The following is a 27,002-nucleotide window of genomic DNA, read 5'->3' on the forward strand; positions in this document are numbered from 1 at the left end:
TGTGGCTAAGAAATAACAGAATTTTAATTTTAATGGGGCAAGTTAAAAAAAAAATTCAATTGGTTATTACAGAAAATTATTAGCATTTGCTGTATGAAAGTCTGAAATTTCATTCATAATGGTCTTAAAATGGGCTTGAAGTCTTAAATTTGACATGATGAAACTTACAGAAACCCTGTTTTTACCCAGATACTTAAATAATAGTAGTAGTAATCACAATATCGTCATACCGTGATATTTTTATCCAAGGTTATCATACCATCAGAAATTTATACTGGCCCATGCCTATCGTGCAGCCCTAGTTTGTTGCCTCACTAATGCTACATATTTCAAAATATACACATTGAACTCCAGGGGGTTTTGGGGAGGTCTGAGACCCCCATATTAATGCTTGATGCCCCCTAAAAACAAAAGCAAGATGTATGGGGGTCTGCCCTTTAGTAGTTAAGTTGCTCTGATCTGTGTATTTAATAATGTTACTACTTAAAATAATAGATAATGTAAATATACATTTGACCACCCCTATAATGGTTTAAAGCATTGCAAATGCATGTTTGTGCCAAAAAAACATTAAGCGGTTTGAAACCAGCGCATCTAGAGAACCAAAAGACAGCCTAGTTTAGATGCATAGTTTGTATTTTATTATACACTAGCACACACATGGATGTTAAACATTAATTTATTCATTTTCTTTTCGGCTTAGTCCTTTTGTTAACTCACGAACGCAGGGAGAACATACACACTCCACATAGAAATGCCAACCAACCCAGCCGAGGTTGGACCAGCGAACTTCTTGCTGTGAGACGACGGCACTACCTACTGCACAACTGCGTCGCCTGAATGTTAAACAGTAAAATAAAAATATGTCCAGTCATCCATTAATAGGTGCAGGAGTGCAGACCTGTCACTGTTTATTTAGTATTCAATATCCTTCAAAACACTAAAAACAAAAGTTTAATTAATAAATTAGAAGTAATTGAATTAAATGTGTAACTTTGGATCATTTTTTTGGTTCATATTACCGAACAAACTTGACCCCCGATCGTCAATGTATAATTCGCACCACAAAAGATACATTTAAACAGAGCTTATGCTTCTTCGGAGTGGTGCTGAATACATTTTTAATCCGTATATCCTGCATTTTGTGTTCTGATGAGCTGTTAGGGTCATGATATGCCATGTACTAAACTCTCGCTATTCCATTATGCTTGGGTGTATTGAGATCTTCAATCTATAGCACCTTTAATGGTCTCATGAAATTAAAATAAAGCTTTTTAAGTCTTGTTTTGAAGATATAAACCTGGTATACACATGCAAAGTGTGTAATTTGTCACTTACGACTAAATGGATCATCGTTTTTTTTTTTTTCACATCATCTCATGCTTCAATTTTTCCTTAAATTTTGGCCAATCAAATGCTCTCTAGTATCTGCCCCGCCCCCTTCAAGACGCTTCTCATGTGCTTTTCATTTAATGCGCTTGAGCTCAACCATTCATTCAAATGTGATTAAAAGCAAAACACTATTGGCTGTTTTTGAAAAGAGGAGGGGCTACTATATGCCCCGCCCCATCTTCATGTTTCAGTTGAGATTACATCAAACATCGACTAATAATGCACATTTCAAAGCACATTACAGAACCTTTAAGTATTCAGTTTAAATGAATACTTTATCATTTTACCTGAGCGTTTCAGCGAGATATCATTATTCAGTTGACTTGTCGTTTTTGAAAAACTCACGAAATTTTCTCACAGCTGCTGCGCTCGTCAGGGGGTGGAGAAGGGCACAATTTGTACTAAATACACCAATTGTAACAAATTAAGATGCGAGTTAAAACAAACCATTTGGTATACAGTTAAAGGGGACGCAAATGCATGTAAACTAGGGAGGTTTAATCAGCAAAACAAGCAATTATACCGAGGGTATACGCAGTTATTGATTATCCAAACAGCTCGTGGAAAAAAGTATCTTGGCCAATCAAATGCTCTCTAGTATCTGCCCCGCCCCCTTCAAGACGCTTCTCATGTGCTTTTCATTTAATGCGCTTGAGCTCAACCATTCATTCAAATGTGATTAAAAGCAAAACACTATTGGTTGTTTTTGAAAAGGGGAGGGGCTACAATATGCCCCGCCCCATCTTCATGTTTCAGTTGAGATTACATCAAACATCGACTAATAATGCACATTTCAAAGCACTTTACAAAACGTTTAAGTATTCAGTTTAAATGAATACTTTATAATTTTACCTGAGCGTTTCAGCGAGATATCATTATTCAGTTGACTTGCCGTTTTTGAAAAACTCACGAAATTTTCTCACAGCTGCTGCGCTCATCAGGGGGTGGAGAAGGGCACAATTTGTACTAAATGCACCAATTGTAACAAATTAAGATGCGAGTTAAAACAAACCATTTGTTATACAGTTAAAGGGGACGCAAATGCATGTAAATTAGGGAAGTTTAATCAGCAAAACAAGCAATTATACCGAGGGTATACGCAATTATTGATTACCCAAACAGCTCGTGGAAAAAAGCATCTTGGCCAATCAAAATGCTCTCTAGTATCTGCCCCGCCCCCTTCAAGACGCTTCTCATGTGCTTTTCATTTAATGCGCTTGAGCTCAACCATTCATTCAAATGTGATTAAAAGCAAAACACTATTGGCTGTTTTTGAAAAGAGGAGGGGCTACTATATGCCCCGCCCCATCTTCATGTTTCAGTTGAGATTACATCAAACATCGACTAATAATGCACATTTCAAAGCACATTACAGAACCTTTAAGTATTCAGTTTAAATGAATACTTTATCATTTTACCTGAGCGTTTCAGCGAGATATCATTATTCAGTTGACTTGTCGTTTTTGAAAAACTCACCAAATTTTCTCACAGCTGCTGCGCTCATCAGGGGGTGGAGAAGGGCACAATTTGTACTAAATGCACCAATTGTAACAAATTAAGATGCGAGTTAAAACAAACCATTTGTTATACAGTTAAAGGGGACGCAAATGCATGTAAACTAGGGAGGTTTAATCAGCAAAACAAGCAATTATACCGAGGGTATACGCAGTTATTGATTATCCAAACAGCTTGTGGAAAAAAGTATCTTGGCCAATCAAATGCTCTCTAGTATCTGCCCCGCCCCCTTCAAGACGCTTCTCATGTGCTTTTCATTTAATGCGCTTGAGCTCAACCATTCATTCAAATGTGATTAAAAGCAAAACACTATTGGCTGTTTTTGAAAAGGGGAGGGGCTACAATATGCCCCGCCCCATCTTCATGTTTCAGTTGAGATTACATCAAACATCGACTAATAATGCACATTTCAAAGCACTTTACAAAACGTTTAAGTATTCAGTTTAAATGAATACTTTATAATTTTACCTGAGCGTTTCAGCGAGATATCATCATTCAGTTGACTTGTCGTTTTTGAAAAACTCACGAAATTTTCTCACAGCTGCTGCACTCGTCAGGGGGTGGAGAAGAGCACAGTTTTTACAAAATGTACCAATTGTAACAAATTAAGATGCGAGTTAAAACAAACCATTTGGTATACAGTTAAAGGGGACGCAAATGCATGTAAATTAGGGAAGTTTAATCAGCAAAACAAGCAATTATACCGAGGGTATACGCAATTATTGATTACCCAAACAGCTCGTGGAAAAAAGCATCTTGGCCAATCAAAATGCTCTCTAGTATCTGCCCCGCCCCCTTCAAGACGCTTCTCATGTGCTTTTCATTTAATGTGCTTGAGCTCAACCATTCATTCAAATGTGATTAAAAGCAAAACACTATTGGCTGTTTTTGAAAAGAGGAGGGGCTACTATATGCCCCGCCCCATCTTCATGTTTCAGTTGAGATTACATCAAACATCGACTAATAATGCACATTTCAAAGCACATTACAGAACCTTTAAGTATTCAGTTTAAATGAATACTTTATCATTTTACCTGAGCGTTTCAGCGAGATATCATCATTCAGTTGACTTGTCGTTTTTGAAAAACTCACGAAATTTTCTCACAGCTGCTGCGCTCGTCAGGGGGTGGAGAAGGGCACAATTTGTACTAAATGCACCAATTGTAACAAATTAAGATGCGAGTTAAAACAAACCATTTGGTATACAGTTAAAGGGGACGCAAATGCATGTAAATTAGGGAGGTTTAATCAGCAAAACAAGCAATTATACCGAGGGTATACGCAGTTATTGATTATCCAAACAGCTCGTGGAAAAAAGTATCTTGGCCAATCAAATGCTCTCTAGTATCTGCCCCGTCCCCTTCAAGACGCTTCTCATGTGCTTTTCATTTAATGCGCTTGAGCTCAACCATTCATTCAATGTGATTAAAAGCAAAACATCATTGGCTGTTTTTAAAAAGGGGAGGGGCTACTATATGCCCCGCCCCATCTTCATGTTTGAGTTGAGATTACATCAAATATCGACTAATAATGCACATTTCAAAGCACTTTACAGAACCTTTAAGTATTCAATTTAAATGAAAACTCGTGGAGGCTGTTGATGAAAATTAGCTTTGCAGCTAATTCTTGGGCAATTCTTTGATTGTCCATTGTTAAACAAAGAAATAAAGTAAAATAAATGACATAACCATTGCTATCCATGAGGTTCTTTCTCACCTGAAACCACACTTGTTAATGCGCATGCAAATTTGGCTGGATTGTTTGCCACAGCATCTGTGACCCCATATGTTGATATTGATGTCCATACGCATGCTGACAGTTTTACATGCATACGCGCATACGAAAGCGCCTCTGATGCTGTAAGTAGCCATTAGATCTGCTTTTCATTATCACTGCACGACTCCGAGGTCAGCCTAACATGTTTTAGTGCTGATGAAGCATGCAGATGGGACGGTTATTCATCTAAAACACGTCCTCTGACACCCGGCGCTGGGACTGACCCTGCATTAGCGTCAATCCTCCGTCTCTGGAGCCTCCTGTGAATGGTCTGTCACGAGGTCAGAGGTTAAACAGGATCCCGTCTCCACCGAGAGCCAGAAGAGGAGACGTTAATTAAAATGTAGTGGCGTGGGGTCAGATTTTGTGCCTCATTTAAACCCACTGGTGTGAAGTCTCAAGTCCACTGACGATTTTCTTGATACGGGTTTCTCCTCCTGGCCAAATTAATTAACATTCTGCTATTGCGGAGATGATTTAATGCTCATACTTATAATTAGATAGTTTCCTCGTTATTTTCCCAAAGCAACATGCCTCTTCAGAAGTTGTGTGCTGGATAACAAGCAGAATTAGTTTTTTTAGAAGAGTTTTTTTCTCCATCCTCCTTTTTAGAGAGCGTGTTTGTGTCCTGCTGTTTTATCTGCTGTAATGCTGATGAGCATCTAATCAGACTTTCACCTTCCAGCAGGTGTTTTCATGTGCTCCTGAAATATCAGCCTCCAGTTATGATTGCTTGTTCATTTCCTCTGACATCATCATCTCTTCCATTATCATGATATCTTTAATTTTTGGGGATCATGCATATCTTGGCTACTAATTTTCTGGTAGCACTGTGGTGTTAGTCTTTGTTTTTTAGCATGCATATTTAAACTCAAGGGGTTCTATTTGTGTCCTATAATTTATTTATTTATTTATTCTTTTTTTTTTTATTGAACATTTTGATTTTGAACAAAGCCCGAGATCCACCCAACAGAATATGTAAAATAAAATAAAAACAGTAATATTGTAATAAGAAGTGCTAAATCAGGAGTCAAGCATAAATGACACAGTCTCTCTTATATTTTACCAAAATTGTAAAGTTTTTTTTATTTTTTTATTTTTTTTTCCCCCCACTGGCTCTATTTATTTTGGCTGTGTTGTATTCCAGACTAATAATGTCCAGTAGATAGAGCCTCAAGGATAGATCAGTTGGAGCAGATGGATGTAATTTATTTTTATAATGTATTATTTTTTTCTATTATATTATATATTTATCTTTGCCATGATGACAGTAAATATTATTTTACAAGACACTTCTATACAGTTTTTTTTAGAATTATTTTTTAGAAAAAGGACAGTGAAGATTAACGACAGGAAGGTGTGGGGAGCAGAGATGGGGAAGGATTGGCAAAGGACCTTGAGCTGGGAATTGAACTCGGGTCACCGTGAGCACCTGGGTGTTATGTGTCGACGCACTAACCACTAGGCTATTGGCGCCGACACTTCTATACAGTTTATTGTGACATTTGAAGGCTTAGCTTGGTTTATTAGGTAAATTTGGCCAGTGGTTCTCAAACTATGGTACATGTACCACTAGTGGTACGCAGGCTTCCTTCTAGTGGTACGCGGAGGAATCAAATATGTCATATGTACATATTTCAACATTTATCAATATTGATTTATGTATGAATATGATGACATATAGGTAGGGCCAGACAGAATCGGCAGACATTTTTAGCTATATTTAATAAAAAATCTGTGACAAATCCCTGTTCTACACGATAATATCTTTCTTATCATATTACTTTTATGTATTCATTTATTTTTTTTTATTGTTACTATAATTATATTTGAATTAAAACGTTGCCTATAGTTTAACTAAACAATATATAATTTCCTGAAACTTATATTATTATTTAATTCATATTCATATCCATATTTAATTTTATATTAAAGTCATTGCATTTGTTTGTTTTATAAATATTTATTTCATATTTATTTTATGTATATTATATAATATTTTAATCGTAATGATGATGATGATACTAATAAATATTATTATTTATATATTTTATTAGTTAATATATTATATATTTTATTTGATAATAATTTAAAAATAATTTCATGAAATTGAAGTGTCCTTTGAGACAGTTTATATTATTATTTTGTATTATTATATTATTTTAGATTATTTTATTATTATATTTCTTATTTTATATAATTTTATTAGAATATAATTCATTATTAGAATATTATTTTATATTATTATTATTTTATATTATCATGATGATGATACTAATAATTATTACTGTTTTTATTTATGTATATTAAATTATTATTACTAATTGATTAGATTATTTGCAGAATTAAATTATTATTTTATATTACAATTTTATACAATTGAACACAAGTTAATGGTTATTTGTAAATTTTTATTAAATATAAAATATTAATTAATTAATAATATACATTCTTATTTCATGGACTTTGTTGAAGAACTCTTAATTTTTCAGTATCTTCAACCTTAACATCTCTCTTGCTCTTTATCCAGTGTTCATCGCCTCTCGCCTGCTCCTGACACTTAACGAAGGATCATTAATCTCCAAGTCGCTTTACTGACTCCCCTCAGGCGAGAATTCCCAGAATCCCTTGACACTTACGGCCGATCATTCATGCCTGTTTAGGGCCATCAGAGGAGCCGCAGGTCGAAACACCTGTCATGCCACACTTGCTTTATGTGTCTGTCTGAGGAGTGTTCAAATTGGACGGTAATCAATCTTTGTCCACTCTCGCGGACACAAACACTCTAGATATTGATGAGTGATCACTTGCTAAGCTCATTTGTCATGCTTATAGGCGATTGCATGATAATCAAGGACAGGGAAAATCAACAAGAGATTACAACCAATTTAGCTTTCTAATAAACCTGGCTTGTGCTCAGTACAGTGATTATTGTTGGCTCTCTGAATCTCCTCTTTTGGAAGGCACTTTGGATAAAAGCGTTTGCAAAATGCTAATGTAAAACTGCCAGGCTGTGATTGGTCCTTTGAGGGCTCTTTTAGCTGATGATTGGTCCTTTGAGGTCTTGACTAGTTGCTCATTGGACTTTTAAGGGCTCTGCTAGCTTCTCATTGGCCTTTAAGAGCTCTGCTAGCTTCTGATTGGTTCTTTATGATCTTTTCTAGCTTCTGATTGGTCATTTAAGGGCTTTTCTATCTGCTGATTGTTTTTTTAAGGGCTCCTCTATCTGCTGATTGGTCCTTTTAAATGCTCTCCTAGCTACTTTGTGGTACTTAAAGGTGTTGACTAGTTGCTCATTCATCCTTTAAGGGATCTGCTAGTTTCTGATTTGTCATTTAAGTGCTCTGCTAGTTTTCGATTGGTCCATTAAGGGCACTGCTAGTTTCTGATTGGTTCTTTATGGGTTCTGCTAACTGATGAATTAAGGGTTTTTCTAGCTTTTGATTGGTCCTTTAAGGTCTCTGCTAGTTGCTCATCGGTCTTTTAAGGGGTCTTTTAGCATCTGATTGGTCGTTTAAAGACTGCAAGAATCTGATTGGTTCTTTAAGGGCTCTGCTTCTGATTGGTTGTTCATGAGCTCTGCTAACTTTTGATTGGTCATTTAAGGGCTCTTCCAGCTGATGATTGTTTGCTGCTCATCGGTTCTTTAAGGGACCTGCTAGCTTTTCATTGGTCCTTTAAGGGCTTTACTTGAATCTGATTGGTTCATTAAGGAATCTGGTAGCTTTTAACCTGTTCTTTATGAGCTCTAATAGCTTCTGATTGGTCCTTTAAGGGCTCTTCTAGCTGATCATTGGTTTTTCAAGGGCTCTGCTAGCTTCTGATTGGTTCTTTATGAGCTCTAATAGCTTCTGATTGATCTTTAAGGGCTTCTCTAGCTGATGATTGGTCCTTTTAAGGGCTCCTCTAGCTCCTCATTGGTACTTTTAAGGACTCTGCTAGCTTCTGATTGGTCCTTTATGAGCTCTGATAGCTTCTGATTGGCCATTTAAGGGCTTCTCTACCTGATGATTGGTCCTTTAAGGGCTCTTCTAGCTTCTCATGGGTTCTCTAAGGGTTATTCTAGCTTCTGATTGGTTTATTATGAGCTCTGATAGCATCTGATTGGTCATTTAATGGCTTTTCTAGATGGTGATTGGTCCTTTTAAAGGTTGTTCTAGCTTCTCATTGATTCTTTAAGGGCTCTGCTAGCTACTGATTGGTTCTTTATGAGCTCTGATAGCTTCTGATCAGTCATTTAAAAGCTCTTCTAGCTGATGATTGGTCTGTTAAGGGCTCTTCTAGCTGCTCATTGGTTCAAGGGCTCTGTTAGCTTCTGATTGGTCCTTTCAAAGGCTCTGCTAATAATCTAATTGGTTCATTTAATGGCTCTGCTAGCTTCTGATTGGTCCTTTATGAGCCCTGATAGCATCTGGTTGGTCTTTTAAGAGCTCTTCTAGCTGATGATTGGTCATTTGAGGTCTTGGCTAGGTGCTCATTCTTGCTCTCAAGTGCTCTGCTAGCTTCTGATCAGTCCTTTATGGGCTGTGCTTCTTTTGAGGGCTCTTTTAGCTGCTGATTGGTCATTTAAGGTCTCTGATCGTTACTCATCGGTTCTTTAAGGGCTCTGCTAGCTTCTGATTTGTTCTTCAAGGGCTCTGCTAGCATCTGATTGGTTCTTTAAGATCTCTGCTAGTTTTTGATTGGATATTTTTTAATTTTTTCTCTTCATTACCAACAAAGGGGACTAAATGTTAAAGACTGTAACTTTTTAATGCTTCAAACATTTGAAAGCTTTTTTCTTTGAGAGGAATAACATGTCCACCTCTGACTCGTTCGCTGGTCTGTGATGACTGTATAATTATGTATAATAATATTTATCTGAACATAAGCAGATGCTTGAAGGCCACACGGCTGTTTGGAAATAATAATAATCATCATTACTGTGTTTGCTGCAGCTAGTGACACTCAAATTGCACACTTTGGATTTCAAGTAAGTTATTGGTGGCCATCAAGGTGTAATTTTTCCTGCCAGGCCTGCTTGGATGCATATAGTTTATAAAATACACCAAAACCTTACTAGGGAAGTGTTTTGTTGCCCTGATGTATGGTCAGAGCTATGGATCAGTTTACACACATTCACGTGATTTATCACTGTTTGAATCAACAATGAATTCAACAATTCACTTTAACCTTAAGTGGTCTTACAAACCTGTATATTCCATTTGTCCTCCTTATGGTCAGGAATGAGCCGTCTTCACCAAACCGAGAAATGAAAGAAGCAATATTTTAATTTCAATCCTCAAATCTATTTTGCTTGAAGAAACAAGATTATCATTCATCAAAAACTATGTAAATGTAGGTTTTCCCTCATCAGTGTGCAGTATTTCATCAATATTTAATCAGTGGCTACCAATAAAAACTGACACTGCTTGTAACGGATTTCATTTTTAAATCTCCTAGTGCTCTCGGAGTGTGTATGCCAGTGTGCGATTGTATTTTCCCCTCTGGGCTTACCATAGAGAGGTGATGCGCACGTCACGTTTTAAAATGACTAATAATGAGTTCAAAGTCACTTTAGACTTTGTTTTTGATGAACAGTGCATTATTGTCTTAAATTTGCACGTTTAGGAGACTCTTGAATGCTTTTTAATGTAAGAATAAACATGCACATTTTTTGAAAAATAATAAACTTTCTGCCATAACCAAAATGCTATTTTTATGTTTAAATTGTTTATTGTAAAAAAACAAACACTATATCAGTACAAATAGTTACATTATCTTTATCTTTGTTTTTTGCTTTTTACAAAAAATAATAAAATTATATATATATATATATATATATATATATATATATATATATATATATATATATTATAAAAAATGAAAAATATTAATAATAATAATTATAATAATAATAATGATAATAATAGAAGAGGAAAAGAAAAATAGAAACGAGTAATAAGTGTACAGAAAATTACAACCAAATATCACAATCAAGTGTTCAGATACATTGTCAATGTTGAAAGTAAATATTTACAATTAAACAGTGTAAAATAGTATTAGATAAAACAAACAAATTAAATTAGTATGAAATAAACTAGAAAGGGAAGGAGAGTGCATCTATTAAATGGAAGGCAATACCTTAAGAGAATAAAAGTAAGTTATAAAACATTGCCACTTTTTAAAGAAATTAGTTTTCTCAGAGCATCTAACGTTTTCCAACTTAAGAAACTGCATGGTATCCACAAGCCATTGGGATGTAGTTGGAGGCTTATTTGATTTCCAGTGATGTAGAATGTGACTCCTGGCTAATAGTGAGGTAAAGGCCAAAACACTTGGGACCAAATCTTTGGAACACCAAAACAGCAACATCAGGGGATGGGTTTATATTTACCTGCAACACCTTGGACATATTGTAAAATAATTAACCCAATAATTCTGTAATGGAGGGTACATAAAGAACATAAACATAAAACTCAAATTACACCTTGGTGCATGACATCTGTCACATCACTAAGGCGAGCACAAATTGTACTAGAACGTATTCTCTGCAGAGCACCAAGACACCGTTCTTCCTCAATTCATATTCCCAATTAATTTTCCCAAGATTTTTTAATTTTAGTAAAGAGAACAATCATCCAAGCTTAAAATGCGCCCATAGATTTTTGAAATTTGTGATGTTTGTTGCGGGTTTAGTTGCAGTAACTCTTTCCATACCTGTAGCTTAGGCAGAGATGGGTAGCCTGAGAATAAAGTAGCAGAGCAATGTCTAGTCTGTAATAATCTAAAAAAAAAATAAAAAAATTGGATTCTGACGGCTCCATTTCAGAAGAAAGTTGTGCATAGTTGCAAAATAGACCCTTCCCTATACAGGTCCCGAAATCTTTTTTTAACATTTGCATACCATTGCTTAAATACAGGATCCGTAAGGGATGGGGAAACATGCGATTTCCCAGTAGTGCCGTTAATATTGAAGCAGAGGTAAAATTAACAAATTGTTATTTTTGATTATATATTTTATTATTTAGTTTTTTTCAAAAGTAACAATACAGAACATCAAAACTAAGCAACAAAAAACTAAAGTAAAACATACACAGTATATAAAATAAATAGGTCAAATAAAAATAAATAAGTAAAAATGGAGAAGATACAGTATAAACAAGTGGGGGAAAAAACTATTTTGTCAAATCAAATCAAGTGGTACTGTTTTAATATAATTCAAAAGGGGATTCCAAATCTTTTTAAATATTTCATCCTTTCCTCTCAAAGAATATGTGATCTTCTCCAATGGTATACAGTTGCAAACTTCTGAGATCCACAGTCCAATTGGTACATCAGAGTCTGTTTTACATTTTAAAGCAATGCATTTTTAGCTATTATCAGCAACATTAGTAAGTTCAATAGCATAATTATGCTGGAGGTTAGAATTTGTGTAATTGCTCAATAAACATATCTCTGGATCCAAGGGAAAATCAGTTCCATGAATCTGCGATATGACATTGCATATGTGTACCCACAACTCTTTCACTTTAGGGCACAGCCATGTAGATTGCAAGAATGTACCTTCTTCTATACCACATCTGAAGCAGAGGGGAGAAATACTGCTTTTAAATTTGTGTAATCTGGATGGAGTATAAAAAAGCTGGTGTAAGAAAATAAACTGGATTAGTCTAAATCTGGAATTCAAAGTTGAGGTAGCCCCATCTCTACATAGCTGACCCCACAGGTCATTTTCTGGTGTTATCCCCAAATCCTGTTCTTAGTTAGACTTAGTAGTTAGACTGTATCTGGGTCAGTCAAAGGTTGTCTTAGCATCAAAGCCTCATATGTTCTAGAAATTGTTTCATGTAACGGTTTATCAGAAAAAAAACAAGTTCCTCCATAGCAGTTAAATTGGGTATTTTGGGATAATTTTTTTATTTGACCCTTAAACAATCCCTCAATTGCAAATTTCTAAAGAATTCTTTATTGGTCATGTTATATTTATTTTTAATTGTTCAAATGACATTAAAACACCATCATCAAAACAATACTCTGAATGCGTAATTCCAGCCTGATCTCACGAGAAAACGAAAGTAAGCTAACCAATGAGCCACCATGTCGCAATATAGAATTTTTTTGACCTCATATTTGTTTGAGTTTGCAAGACTTATTAAGACACAGCAAAAAAAAATTATCAGTATTATTAATATTATTTAGGGGACACCCATTGTGCACAGTGAATGTAAACGAGCACTGATTTGTGTCTGATGTCACGATCTGCTTAATGTTGATGTCATGTGTGAGTGCAGAGCTTTTGGATGGTGTGTGTGTGTGTGTGTGTGTGTGTGTGTGTGTGTGTGTGTGTGTGTGTGTGTGTGTGTGTGTGTTATATCCTCCATCAGCGGAGGGTTTTCAGCTGTAGGTTTGACAGCTTGCCTGCTTCATCTTGTTCAGCCTTTATCACATCATCAGACAATTTCCGGCACACCATCTCACCATCTTATCTGCATGCCTGATTTCCTCTTCCCAGCTTTAACATGACACTTTTTTCCTCCCGTTGGGCTCCAGAGCAATGACTGTATCGTTTGCTGCACGTGTGAAAACTGCAGGCTTTAACTGTGTGTGTGTGTGAATCTCACGTCTTCAGTAAATTTGTCCTGTTGCTTCATTCAGGTTTCCTCCGGGTGCTTCGGATTCCCCCACAAGTCAAAAGAATGAGATTGTATGGATGTTTCCCAGTAATGGGTTGCAGCTGGAACAGCATCTGCTGCGTAAAACAGTTGCTGTAGAAGTTGGCAGTTCATTTCGCTGTGGCGACCCCTGATTAATAAAAGGGCTAATCTGAAAAGAAAATGAATGAATTAATTTAGTTGTGTTTTTCAGCTTAAGGTTAAATGAGAAAACTTATTTGCTTATTTTGGTTGATGCAATGTATAATTAGTGTTATAAGATAACTAGTGTATTTGTTATATTATTTATAAAGAGTTTATTATGTTATATGTAATAAATTATTTTATTTTAATGTTTTTTTTATTTTAATGTTTTTATTTGGGTATTTTTCATTTTCTATTAATCTTGCTATTGAAAATAAAATATTTATTAGTTGATGTTGCTAGTATAATAATAATAATAATAATAATAATAATAATAATAATAATAATGATAATAATAATATAAGTATCAGTAGTTTTTTATTTTGTTTTATCATCATCATCAACCTCTATTATTATTATTATTATTATTATTATTATTATTATTACAAACAGTTTATCATGTTATAAACAAATGATTTTATTTTAGTGTTTTTTGTTTTTCTATTTTTATTTTGGTATGTTTAAGTATTTTCTTTGAATCATGTTATTATTAATAACATAATTATTAGTTGATGTTCTTTATTATTATTATTATTATTATTGATATTATTGTGTATTATTATTATTATTATTATTATTAATGTTAATAATAACAATGATATGAGTATCAGTAGTTTGTATTATTTTGTTTTATCGTCATCATAATCATCATTATTAATATTATTATTATTATTATTAATATAAGTGTTATTATTATTGTTTATAAACGCTTTATTATATTTTTATGTTTTTTATATTTTTATTTTGGTATGTTTAATTATTTTCTATGAATCATGCCATTTATTAGTTGAGAATGTTTATTATTATTATTATTATTAATGATGATGATAATAATATTAATTATAATGATGATGATTATTATAATGATGATAATAATAATAATAATAATAGTAATAAAAATGAGCAGTAATAGTTTTTTGTGTTGTTGTTATTATTATTATTATTATTATTACCAATTTATCATGATATAAACAATTTTATACTATAAAAAAATAAACTAAACTATTTTATTATGTTTTTTATTTTAGTACGTTTTAATATTTTCTATAATTATGTTGTATTATTTATTAGTTGATGTCTATTATTATTATTATTATTTTTCATTCATTCATTCATTTTCTTGTCGGCTTAGTCCCTTTATTAATCTGGGGTCGCCACAGCGGAATGAACCGCCAACTTATCCAGCAAGTTTTTACGCAGCGGATGCTCTTCCAGCCGCAACCCATCTCTGGGAACATCCACACATACACACACACACACTACGGACAATTTAGCCTACCCAATTCACCTGTTATAAAATAAAATAAACTTACCTTGCTACTGTGTCGCCTATTATTATTATTATTATTGTTATTAATATTAGTAGTAGTAGAAGTAGTAGTTGTTGTATTAGTAGGTGTAGTAGTAGTAGTATTAGTAGTAGTAGCTTTTTATTATTTTGTTTTTATTCTCCTTTTAATACTGTTAGGGGTCAAAGCATATTCACTTTAGAAACACAACAGAGAAACCAGAGAGTTGTGGGTTAATATTCCTATAAAACGCTTTTGCTGATACAAAATAAACCATTGATAGCATGCCATCCAAGCACTTTCGGCATCAGATTTCCACTTCCTAAAACTGTTTAGTGTGTACAGTATAAATATGCAGTTGAAGTCAGAATTATTAGCCCCCCTGAATTATTTTTCCCCACTTTCTGTTTAACAGAGAGAATCTGTTTTCAACACATTTCTAAACATAATAGTATTAATAACTCATTCCTAATAACTGATTTATTTTATCTTTGTCATGACGACAGTAAATAATATTTGACAGAATTTTTCCAGATACTAATATTCAATTTAAGTGACATTTAAAGGCTTAACTAGGTTAACTAGGCAGGTTAGGGTAAATAGACAAGACATAGTCTACAGAACATACCATCGTTATACTATCGAAAACAAATATTGCTTAAGGGGGCTAATAATATTGACCTTAAAATGGTTTTAAAAAATTAAGAACTGCTTTTATTCTAGCCGAAATGAATGAAATAAGACTTTCTCCAGAAGCAAAAATGTTATCAGAATTGCTGTGAAAAATTCTTTGCTCTGTTAAATGTCACTTGAGAAATCTTTGAAAAAGAATAAATGTTTCACAGGAGGGCGAATCATTTTGCCCTCAACTAAACGGCTCCATCACACTTCCAGATAAGCAGCTCTTGACCTTCTGTTTTCTCCACAGGTGTGTGAGGCAGAAGTCGAGGGCGATCTGGAGAAGCAGCGGTCCGATAAAGTGCTTGTGATGTTGCGTGGGGATGATGCCGAATACCAGCGCCGCTATCACACTCTGGCCAGCAGCACACGCCGCCTCTCCAACCCAGACATGGAGGCCTTTGCCAGACTCCAGAAGAGCAGCGACATGGAGCATCAGAGGAGCAAATACCCTCCGCAGCACGCAGCCACGCTGGTCAACACCAACTGCGCTCGCCAGCAGGTAACACATGCCTATCAACAGCAGTGCTTTTGAAAGTAATCCATTACAATATTGTAGTGGTGTAACGGATCACAAATCTCACGGTTTGGATCACATTATGGTTTTTTTAGTCACGGATTGGACCATTTTCAGATCAGCCAGAAAGGGGAGGAGACAAATGTCATTTTCTTTCCATTTATTACAAAAACAGCACTGCAAAGACAAGAACATATTCAGTGCTGTGAAAAGTTCAGTGCTAATACTACTGTTGCTGCTAATGCTAAATGTAAAAATCTAACATTATAATTAGTATAACCCTTATTTATTTTTAGTCTAATTTTCAATAAATAATTCAGGTATTCACTCATAAAACTTCCTGTTTCATTGCTAGATGATCATTTCTGAAGAATTATTCAGTGGCATGTTTTTGATGGCTGTTTTTTCGTTGGTTTATTTTCATATTTTTCATATGACACATGTACAAGTTATAGCTCAAATGAAAGCTCTTGCCGGTGCTCATACGGTTAGAGCATTCTTTATAAAGAATTATATTCACATATCAAACAGTTGTTGAATGAATTGTGGTGTTTCCATGTCGTAGAAGTTTAAACAATACATTTATGATCAATAAGCAGCCCCAGATAGCACAGACAGCTGTCATCTCTTACCCTATGCTGTGCGCTTCAGGGCCACTCTCCTCTGTTTTTGAGGTGATGTGCATAAGTAATCCTTTTATATGTCTGATGTGGTCCAAACACAGTGAATTATGTTTGATCAAACAAAAGAATAGTGAAATATGAAAACAATGATCGCTCCCTGTGGCTTGTACAGCACCTCTCATCAGTTGGAATACAATAGCTTTTGCATAGATTATGGTAGAGACATTTTTCTTTTTTCCCTATGATTACAGACATGTGCAGGAACCACCAACATTAATTATAGCTCGCTAGACCACACAGAACCCAAAAGGTACACTTTTTAATTTGAGTTTATAAAAAAAAAATACAAAAAGCACCTCTTTTTTTAGGTGTTTATTATAACACAGACGACATATACAGATATTTTAAACACTTTCAATATTGTTTTATGAAAATGCAAAGGGTTTTCTTTAAAATGATACCAATTTTTTGCATTTACACCTCTGCATGTGGATTTGGGAAGCTTTTAAATTTGGGTAGGCAAAATCCAGGCGGAAATCCCAAAATAGCAGCAGAGTACTGGTTGTTTTATTGCTCTTGTTGATTGTACGGTGTCCTTGAGTTGCTAGAAAGGCGCCTTTAAATAAAATGTATTACTATTATTATTATTAATATTGTTATCATTATTATTAAATAATGTAATTGCTGCCTACAACTTTCATTTTTGAGCACCGATAAATGCATATGATGGTGATTTTTTTTTTTTAACATCAGTGGTTTTATCTAAACTATAAGCTGTTATCCCTGTACGTCTGTGTTATTTGACTGTTTGTAACTTCATAACTAACTCAAAAGACTAAAGACTTTCTTGATTTTTGCGTTATTGAAACACAGATTTAAATGCAGCGATTCAAAAGATTAATAAATACATACAAATCAACATCATTTATAATTTATGTTGCGTGAGTGTTGAGATCCTGATCTCTTACTGATTGATCGTGCAGTTCACACTGAATGCATTAATTCAGGCCAAACATGTAGTGACAGAAAACACCTTTAATAACCTGAGAAACCCACCACATCTCCAATAACCCACCATAACTTTTTCCATCATTATTATATTTTACAGCAAAGTCTAAATGCTTTCATTCATGTGATTTTAACGAGGCAAGAGGCAATCTTTGTGTGATTGTTACAAATTTAGGATGAATCTATGAATGAATAAATTTATTAATCCACAGGTCACGTGTGTTCCGAACTGTGGGTTGTGATCCACACGAATCACAGATCAACAGTGATCCGTTACAACCCTACAATATTGAGTTACTTCCCAAAAAGTAACTGCCGTAGTTGCATTACTTTTTACCGTAAGCAATGGATAGGGCTGAGCAATATTGCAAAAAAAATTATGATATCATGTTTCATATGTACCAGTATCAATAATTATTGAATTTTTTTTACCAATACATTTACACGGGGTGTCAGCGTTCGACCGAGGGGCTAACTGATGTTGGGGCTGACGTGATCCTCATAGCAGTGTCAGCCAATTAAATTAGTCCGCAATCGGCTACTGTCTGAGCTGGGGTATTTGCATAAAGCGATCTGATTGGCTGACCCTTCTATTGGTCCTTGAAAAGTTGAGAAATCACCAACTTCTGCAACAAGCAATGCTGCTGAAGCAGCGCAGAGGATCCACAGTTCAGTTCGGCAACACTTGACGTGAATGGGAAGCATTGACTCTGACGCCTCGTGTGAATGGGGCACAAGCAGGGCTTAATTTGTGCACCTCTGAAGCCTGATTTATACTTCTGCGTCAGGTGACCGGCGTAACCCACGGCGCAGGCAACGCGCGTGGCTGTGCATTTATACTTCTGCGCGCTGTCTCTGTTGGTCTTCATTAACACTTCCGAAACACTAGTTGGCAGTGAGGTGTAAATCTTTCTCTGTGTCGAGTTTCTTCGCTGCTTTTTTGCGTTCCCTGAACACTTCCGGGTTGTACAAGTGGCTCAAACTCGCTCATTTTGAGGCAGGAACCGGCGGACGTGCAACAACTTTAACTATGAGGTAAACACAAAACCAAACTTTCCATCCGGAGCTCCTTGACGGGACTCCACACTTGTAAACAATCGCTCGCGCCATTCGCGCGGCTCTCGGTCCCGCCCAGACTCGGCAGCGCTACCAAGCTGACCAATCACAGACCAATCACAGAGCGCATCCATTGAGCTTATTGCTATTTCTTCCAAGGCACACCCTCAGCAGCAACATTTTAATCAATCCATAGCGCTTCATACCGATACTACATACCAAATCTTTTTTTTTAGCGATATTGACAATGGTGTTCGTTCAATAAATATTGATAATGATTTTATCGCCCAGCCCTAGTAGTACATTGCGTTACTTTTAAGTTACGTTTGTGTTATTTCTCCTTACCTTTGCTAAGGCTTGATCTCTTATAGAACTTGCAGCCTTTTTCACTTCTTTTTTTTTAAATAGAAAAGCTCTGTACTTTTTGTCTCATTAGTTGCATAAAATTACTCTCCAGAGAAACTCCTGAATTCCTGAAAACTCTCCAAACATAGCACTAAGAACAAGTAAAAATATTGAGCCTGGTTGATGGAATGGCAGGTGATGGTTTGAATCTGGCCTTTGTTGTCTTGATCCTCCACAGCTTCACATTCTACAAATGATGCTTGATATCTATATTCTCACATTATGATGTTTAAATATTGAGAAGGTCTTTGATTGGTGTTTTTCCGCTTGCCGTGTAGCCTTTGTCATCCTTTTTTTTCCTCATCCTCTCTCCTCTTCAGACTGTCATACTTCCTCCCACCTCTAATGACTTCTTTCATCCTCCTCCTCTTTACTGTCATCTCATTGGTTCTTGTTAAGTCAACCAACACTACTGCTGATGCTCATTCTGGAACAGGAACAAATGGCACATGGAAACTTTAAAATATTCTAACAAATGATTAACTTTTCAGAGATTTATTTGCATATCATTGTTTCTATGTAGGTGATACGGTATCATAAGATCACTGGTTTAAGTTCCGGCTGTGTCAGTTGGCATTTTTGTGTAGAGTTTGCATGATCTCCCTGTGTTGGCGTGGGTTTTCTCCATGTGTTCCGGTTTACCCCACCAGTCCAAACACATGCGCTATGGGGGAATTGAGTAAACTAAATTTGTCGTAGTTTATATGTGTGAATAAGTGTGTATAAGTACTGGGTTAAAGCTGGAAGGGCACCCGCTGTGTAAAACATATGCTGGATAAGATGGCGGTTATAACCTAGCCTGATGAATGTGCTACTTTTGTCATATGAATTTACCACATTGACTAATATATAAAGTGACTTGGACTAACTCAGTGTGACTTGTTTGCTTAAGAAGTGTTGACAGTGGACCTTAATGACCCATTTCTATTGACTGGTGCAGTACGGTATGGTACGAGTTACCTTTAGACCATGTTTAGGCCATAATACTCCCCTACTCCCTTTAAGCTTGTACTTGTTGTAGCAGACTGCCAACATTTACATTATAATTCAGGAAGTTATTAAATGGTCTCCAGATATCTTCAAACATATTTTGTTGCTTTTTGACAATGTAGGTGATCTTTTCCATTGACAAATGTGACGCCATTTCTTTAATCCACCTTCCTATTGTAGATTAATTTATATTTTTTCAATTAAGAGCAATAATGCGTTTAGCTTGTAAAATACACCTCTATGAATCTGACCTCTTTGCTTTGTAAGAGGGATATATACCCAGGATAAAAATCTTAGGATCTAATGACAATTTATTTGATAAAATTTGGTTAATTATTTCAATAACACCTTGCCAAAAGGGTTTGACTTTCACACATTCCCATATACAGTGGTCAAGTGTTACCTCATTACAGTTTATACAGGTATCTGGAATATTATCGTTAAACTTATACAATATAGCAGGAGTCATGCATGTTCGTATTAACCATTTGTACTGGACGAGTTCCAGGCTACTATTGATTGTTTGTATCTGAGCTTTCTTACATGAGTCCAATCCTCTAGAGATATTTCATCTTCTATATCTTCTTTCCGTAAGCTTAGTTTTGATTCGTTAGAGCAAGATATGAATAATCTGTACAAAGGGGAGATTGAACCTTTATCATAACAGTGTCCTATGACTGCTGCCTCTAATGAGGAAATGGTAGGAATATCTAATGAATGATTTTGCATATTTAAACAATTTAGAAAACTTTTTAAACAAAGTTTATTTTTTTACATGAGACGTACATGAGAAATCCAAATGTACAATGCTTATTTTACTGGCGCACAAAGGTAACTAACTAAAGTTAATCCACTGCAAAAAGAAAGTTAGTTTCGAATAGTGTTAGCTAAGTGGCTCCTTTTCTTTTTTTTTTTTTTTTTTTTTTTACAGTTTTTTTTTATTAGAACACAAAATCAGAGATACATCAGAAATAGTCAGTAAGGATACAGATAGATACTTAAAAGATTAGGGAGGGGAAAAAAAGGGGGACATTTACACAATTTCATTTTAAAACAATATATACAATGTATATTGTGTTGAAGTTATATATAAAATATATATATTAAAAAAATAAAATAAAAAAATAAATAAATAAGTAAATAAAAAGGAGGGGGGTGTGGGGGCAATTGGGAGAAATCTCATATACTTATTGTGTATGTAATGTAGCTGTTTATTAAATCTATGTTGTATGTTTAAAGTTACTCATGTATAATTGTTAGAATTGGGTTCCATCTTGCTTTAAATGTATTCATCTGGAGTCTAAGGCAAGAAGTTATTCTTTCTATTTCATAAATTTCTCTAATTTTTTTTATCCATTGGTCAAACGTAGGCGAGGCAGTGGCGCAGTAGGTAGTGCTGACGCCTCACAGCAAGAAGGTCGCTGGTTTGAACCTCGGCTCAGTTGGCGTTTCTGTGTGGAGTTTGCATGTTCTCCCTGCCTTCGCGTGGGTTTCCCCCACAGTCCAAAGACATGCGGTACATGTGAATTGGGTAGGCTAAATTGTCCGTAGTGTATCACTGTGTGTGTGAGAGTGTGTGTGGATGTTTCCCAGAGATGGGTTGCGGCTGGAAGGGCATCCGCTGCGTTAAAACTTGCTGGATAAGTTGGTGGTTCATTCCGCTGTGGCGACCCCGGATTAATAAAGGGACTAAGCCGACAAGAAAATGAATGAATGGTCATACGTACTGTAGGTGGGTCTGATCTGAGCCAGTTAGACGTGATACATTTTAGTGCTGCAGAAAGCAGTATTTGAAATAAATAAATACTTCTTCGTTCCACCATGCTCTCAGGCACCATACCCAGGACCGCCATAGTTGGATCAAAGGGAATATCAATACAGAATATGTCTCCAAGTACCTTATAGATATCATTCCAAAATTGCTGCAGTTTTGGGCAAAACCAAAAGATATGAGAGTGTTTCCCTAAATGATCACCACATTCTCTCCAGCATCTGTTAGATGAGCCTATTCTTATCCTTGCTACAATTTGTGGGGTGCGGAAATATCTTGTAATGATTTTCCACTTAAATTCTCTCCATACATTTGAGTTTGACTCTATGGGCTTCTGAGCATATATCAGTCGCTCCTTTTCTTTTTTTATGCTTCAGACAAAATATTTCCAGCCACGCCCCTCTTACTGCTAGTTTGCTACAAGGGAATGATCAAAAAGAAAGCCCCGCCCCCTACTCAATATTCAATTTCAGTGCATCAACATACTGAAATAAAAGTCTGAGCAACTTTGAAGCATCAGAATCGGTACTCTGTATCGGCTGATCACCATGACAAGGAATCATTACTTGCAAAAATCCTGATCGGAGCATCCCTACTCAACATTCTAAGGCCACATGGCAACACTGTGGCAACCACCCTGACATCATGAACGTGCTACTTTTAAACACACAAACCCTGAAATCCTCATCGGTGTCGAGCTTAAATTTGCAGTCATCTGTAAATCCATCTGTCTTTTCCTTTCATTCCTCTCCTTGGAATCCATCCGTCCTCTCCTGTATATTTGCTCGGTGTGTTTGCCCGTCTGGCTGCATCCGCCGTCTCCAAACACCACTGGAATGAAAAGGAGAGAGAGAGGGGAGTCTACCGTTACCATGGCAACCGAGCCCATGTAGGGAAATCAATGATATCACATAGCTGGCTGGCATACAGCAGCGGGCACAGGGAGAGCCAAACCGCTGAAGGACAGAGTCGACATGAAGCGCCATTCGCAGTTCACTTCAAAAACAGGACGCGTTTGTGTCTGAAATGCTGGGCGGGACTTGCTTTTATCGCTCGGGAGTTGAGTGGATTTTGCAGTGTGGGTCGTTGCGTATCAATATGTGAGTTTGCGGTGGATTGTGGGGGTCTGGTTCCCTCCTGAAGCACTTTTAAGGAGGATTTTTGACTGGCATGTGAGAGCTGAAGGTCAGGATCAAGATCCCAATGGTAAAGCTTCCTGAAATCTATAATAATGTGCTGTTGTTTTGGTAACCTTGCATTAACAAGCATTAAAATTGCTGCTTTAGTGGTTTGCATCACCTAATTCAGTAGATTTAATGCAATGACTTAATACTTATGTGGCTGTTAATTAGTTAAGGGGAGACACTGCAGGCAGAAGCACAGTTTTTACATGCAGCTTTCAATTTTGGATTTTTATAAGGTGTTTTTTTTAGTTTAATAGAAAGAAAACATTTAAAGAACACCTTTATGCATTTCTTTTATTGTACTTTATTAACTTATGCCTGTAAATTTCAGATTTTGTAGATTTGAAGGCTATAAATCTTCACTTCAGTAGCACTTACATGCACCAAACTTCACAGTTTTGTTCATATCTATATTCTGAAGGTTTTTAAAGAGGGATGTATTGATACATGCACTCACCGGCCACTTTATTAGGTACACCTTACTAATACCGGGTTGGACCATATTTGGCATCCTTCATGGCATAGATTCAACGAGGTGCTGGAAATGTTCCTCAGAGATTTTGCTCCATATTGACATGATAGCATCATGCAGTTGCTGCTGATTTGTCGGCTGCACATTCATGATGCGGATCTCCCATTCCACCACATGCCAAAGGTGCTCTATTGGATTGAGTTCTGGTGACTGTGGAGCCCTTTTGAGTACAGTGAACTCATTGTCATGTTCAAGAAACCAGTCTGAGATGATTCACGCGTTATCCTGCTGTAAGTAGCCATCAGAAGATGAGTACACTGTGGTCGTAAAGAGATGGACATGGTCAGCAACAATACTCAGGTAGGCTGTGGTGTTGACACGATGCTCAATTGGTACTAATGGACCCAAAGTGTGCCAAGAAAATATCCCCCACACCATTACACCACCACCACCAGCCTGAACCGTTGATACAAGGCAGGATGGATCCATGCTTTCATGTTGTTGATGCCAAATTCTGACCGTACCATCTGAGTGTCGCAGCAGAAATTGAGACTCATCAGTCCAGGCAACGTTTCTCCAGTCTTCTATTGTCCAGTTTTGGTGAGGCTGTGTGAATTGTAGCCTCAGTTTCCTGTTCTTAGCTGCAGGAGTGGCACCCGGTGTGGTCTTCTGCTGCTGTAGCCCATCTGCCTTAAGGTTGGACGTGTTGTGTGTTCAGAGATGCTCTTCTGCAGACCTCGGTTGTAACGAGTGCTTATTTGAGTTACTGTTGCCTTTCTATCAGCTGAAACCAGTCTGGCCATTCTCCTCTGACCTCTTGCATCAACAAGGCATTTGCAACCACAGAACTGCCGCTCACTGAATATTTTCTCTTTTTCAGACCATTCTCTGTAAACTCTAGAAATGGTTGTGTGTGAAATCCCAGTAGATCAGCAGTTTCTGAAACAGTCAGACAGCCCGTGTGGCACCAACAACCATGCCACGTTCAAAGTCACTTAAATTTCCTTTCTTCCCCATTCTGATGCTCGGTTTGAACTGCAGCAGATCGTCTTGACAATGTCTTCGTGCCCAAATGCATCGAGTTGCTGCCATGTGATTGGCTGATTAGAAATTGGTCTTAAAAACAGGAAGTTGGACAGGTGTACCTATTATAGTGGCCGTTAAATGTAATTTGCCAGATTTTACAAAAAAATTGATGTTTTTTTTTTTAGCTCTTACTGTTTGCAGTATTTTGTAAATTATGGCACTTCATTCTGATTCCACTGCAGCATGACTTTATATTTTATACTGGACATTATTTCTGTTCAGTGACAAGACTTTAGTCAAAGCGATTTCAGACCCTTACTGTCCTAATGAAATCATTAAAAATCGAGGCATGATCATATTTTGTTTTGGTAAAGTAAGCGTAATCTAGAGGCCTTTGCTTTTTATATAAGCCACTTCTGATACCAAATGATCAACTAGAAGTCAAGTTATTATTTGTTGTTCCTAAAACTTAGACAGGCAACAATATTTTTTTAGGTTGTGTATATAGTCAAATATACACAAATGAAACGAGGTAAATCACAAAACAAATTACTAATATGCTCTGGGATTTGGAATCGCGCTATGAAACATTCATTCATTAATCATTCATTCATTTTCTTGTCGGCTTAGTCTCTTTATTAATCCAGGGTTGCCACAGTGGAATGAACCGCCAACTTATCCAGCACATGTTTTACGCAGCAGATGCTCTTCCAGCTACAACCCATCTGCGAAACAAAAGAAACGAAACAGTATTTATCTGAGTGATAAAATTGGCATATTTTTTTACCCATATCTCCCGATAATTTATCGGTCTGATAATTATTGTACAGTACATCCCTAATTCACCCATCGGCTGAAACTACAGTAAGTCGGTTGTGATTTTCCTTGAAATAACATGCGCTGGGTTGTGTAGTAATACCAGGAGTGTGTATTGAACTAATAGAGTCATTTATGAGTTTATTGTTGGCTCCAAGGTTTCAGAGAGAACTGAATGAGCGAAGTTATTACAGGCTATTGATGGGGAACAACAGAAGCGCAGAGAGTCGGGCCAACAATGGAGCTTATTAATTAGTGATGGTATCATACCTTCATTAGTCAGTGAGGACATGAGAAATCCACAGAGAGCTGAATGAGGAGAGAGAGACACTGACTGCTTGATGAGGAGATTGAAGGTGTAATCAGGTGTGAACAGGGTGTGTGTGCGTGTGTTTGTGTGAACATGTACAGTACGATGGTGGAGGAACACATGCTGTCAGGCTGAAATTGAAATGCATTGTGAGGATTTGCATTTCAATTTTACTTCTATATTAAACACTGAACAGAATGTTTAAGAATATTTAGAACAAATGTTTTTGTTTTGTTTTGGTTTGTTTCGGTTTCGGTTTCATTTTGTGTGTTTTGTTTTGTTTTTTGAAAAATTCCAGCTTTTGTTTTGTTTTGGTTTTTGTTGTTTGATAAATATTAAGTTTGCTTTGTTTTGTGTTTTCTTTTTTGTTTAGTTTTTTTTTTTTTTTGATTAAATTTTTTTTTTTTATGAAATTTTTTTTTTAAACAAATTCAAGTTTGTTTTGTGTTTTTTTTTGTTTAGTTTTCAATAAAGTTTTATTCTATATATATTTTTTTATTTTATAAAATGTATTTTTTATTTATTTTAGTTTAATAAATTTTATTTTATTTTAATTAATTTTTTACTTTATTATTTTTTATTTTTCATTTAATAAATTTTTTTTGTTTGTTATCTTTTAATTTTATTTTTTAATTCATTGATTTTTTTTACTTGCATTTTTTATTTAATTAAAATTTTTATTCAGTTTAATTTGTTTAACTTAATTTTGATTTATTTTCTTTTGATTATTTTTTTACTTTATTAATTTTTTATTTAATATTTTTTATTCTATTTTGTTTAAAAAGCAGACACACATGTGGGAGCGGTGGGTGTGAAGAAGCAGCTCATTTGCATTTTAAAGCCACAGGCTACACTGTACTCAGACACCAAAATGGACAGATTCTTGAGGCTATAATAAATTAACTGATGGGTATTTTGAGCTGAAACTTTACAGACACATTCTGGAGACACCAAAGGCTTATCTTACATCTTGTAAAAGAGGTCAAATAGGTGCCATTTAAATGAGTCTGAAACCAAACTTTATTTAACAGTTCTTTAACATTCAAATTTGTAAAAACTAAGAACTTAAGCTAACGTAATTCCTTCATGTTCCTTCATGAGTTTCTCAAGCGTACTTTGAGCAGGTTGATCATGTACAGCAGTATTAAGAATATGTTTTGAGGATGTAAATAAATATTACAAACCTTATTTTGGTTTAACCTTGAATTTAATGTATGCTAAACTGTCGCGATGATGTACATGTCTGTTGTCGTCGTGGCAACGGTGTAGGTGGTTGTAGGACATGCAAGTGTAGAGGCAGGTGTGGCCTGCCGCAGTGTCTGAGTGTGAGACGGAAA

General features: G+C 35.8%; 3 protein-coding genes across 31 annotated transcripts in view; 2 read left to right on the plus strand and 1 right to left on the minus strand.

Annotated features, from left to right (window-relative positions):
* pak1ip1 (PAK1 interacting protein 1) overlaps positions 1-27,002 on the minus strand; it is a 379,523-nt gene that overhangs the window by 322,023 nt on the left and 30,498 nt on the right. The gene's annotated exons all lie outside the window — the stretch shown is intronic.
* Positions 1-27,002, plus strand: part of map3k14b (mitogen-activated protein kinase kinase kinase 14b) — a 471,535-nt gene that overhangs the window by 109,514 nt on the left and 335,019 nt on the right. The window lies entirely within an intron of this gene.
* The window catches only part of srcin1b (SRC kinase signaling inhibitor 1b), a 133,471-nt gene that overhangs the window by 19,055 nt on the left and 87,414 nt on the right, over positions 1-27,002 (plus strand). For all 25 annotated transcript variants that reach the window (XR_015524576.1, XR_015524578.1, XR_015524575.1 and 22 more), the window contains exon 2: positions 15,738-15,989. Coding sequence is in view for 21 of the 25 variants with exons in the window: in NM_001423741.1 (NP_001410670.1) it covers positions 15,798-15,989 (192 nt within the window). In the remaining 4 variants the exon portion in view is untranslated. The remainder of the gene's footprint in view (positions 1-15,737; positions 15,990-27,002) is intronic.

This window comes from Danio rerio, chromosome 24 (assembly GCF_052040795.2).
Source record: "Danio rerio strain M-AB ecotype USA chromosome 24, GRCz13ab, whole genome shotgun sequence".
Classification (NCBI taxonomy): Eukaryota; Metazoa; Chordata; class Actinopteri; order Cypriniformes; family Danionidae; genus Danio; species Danio rerio.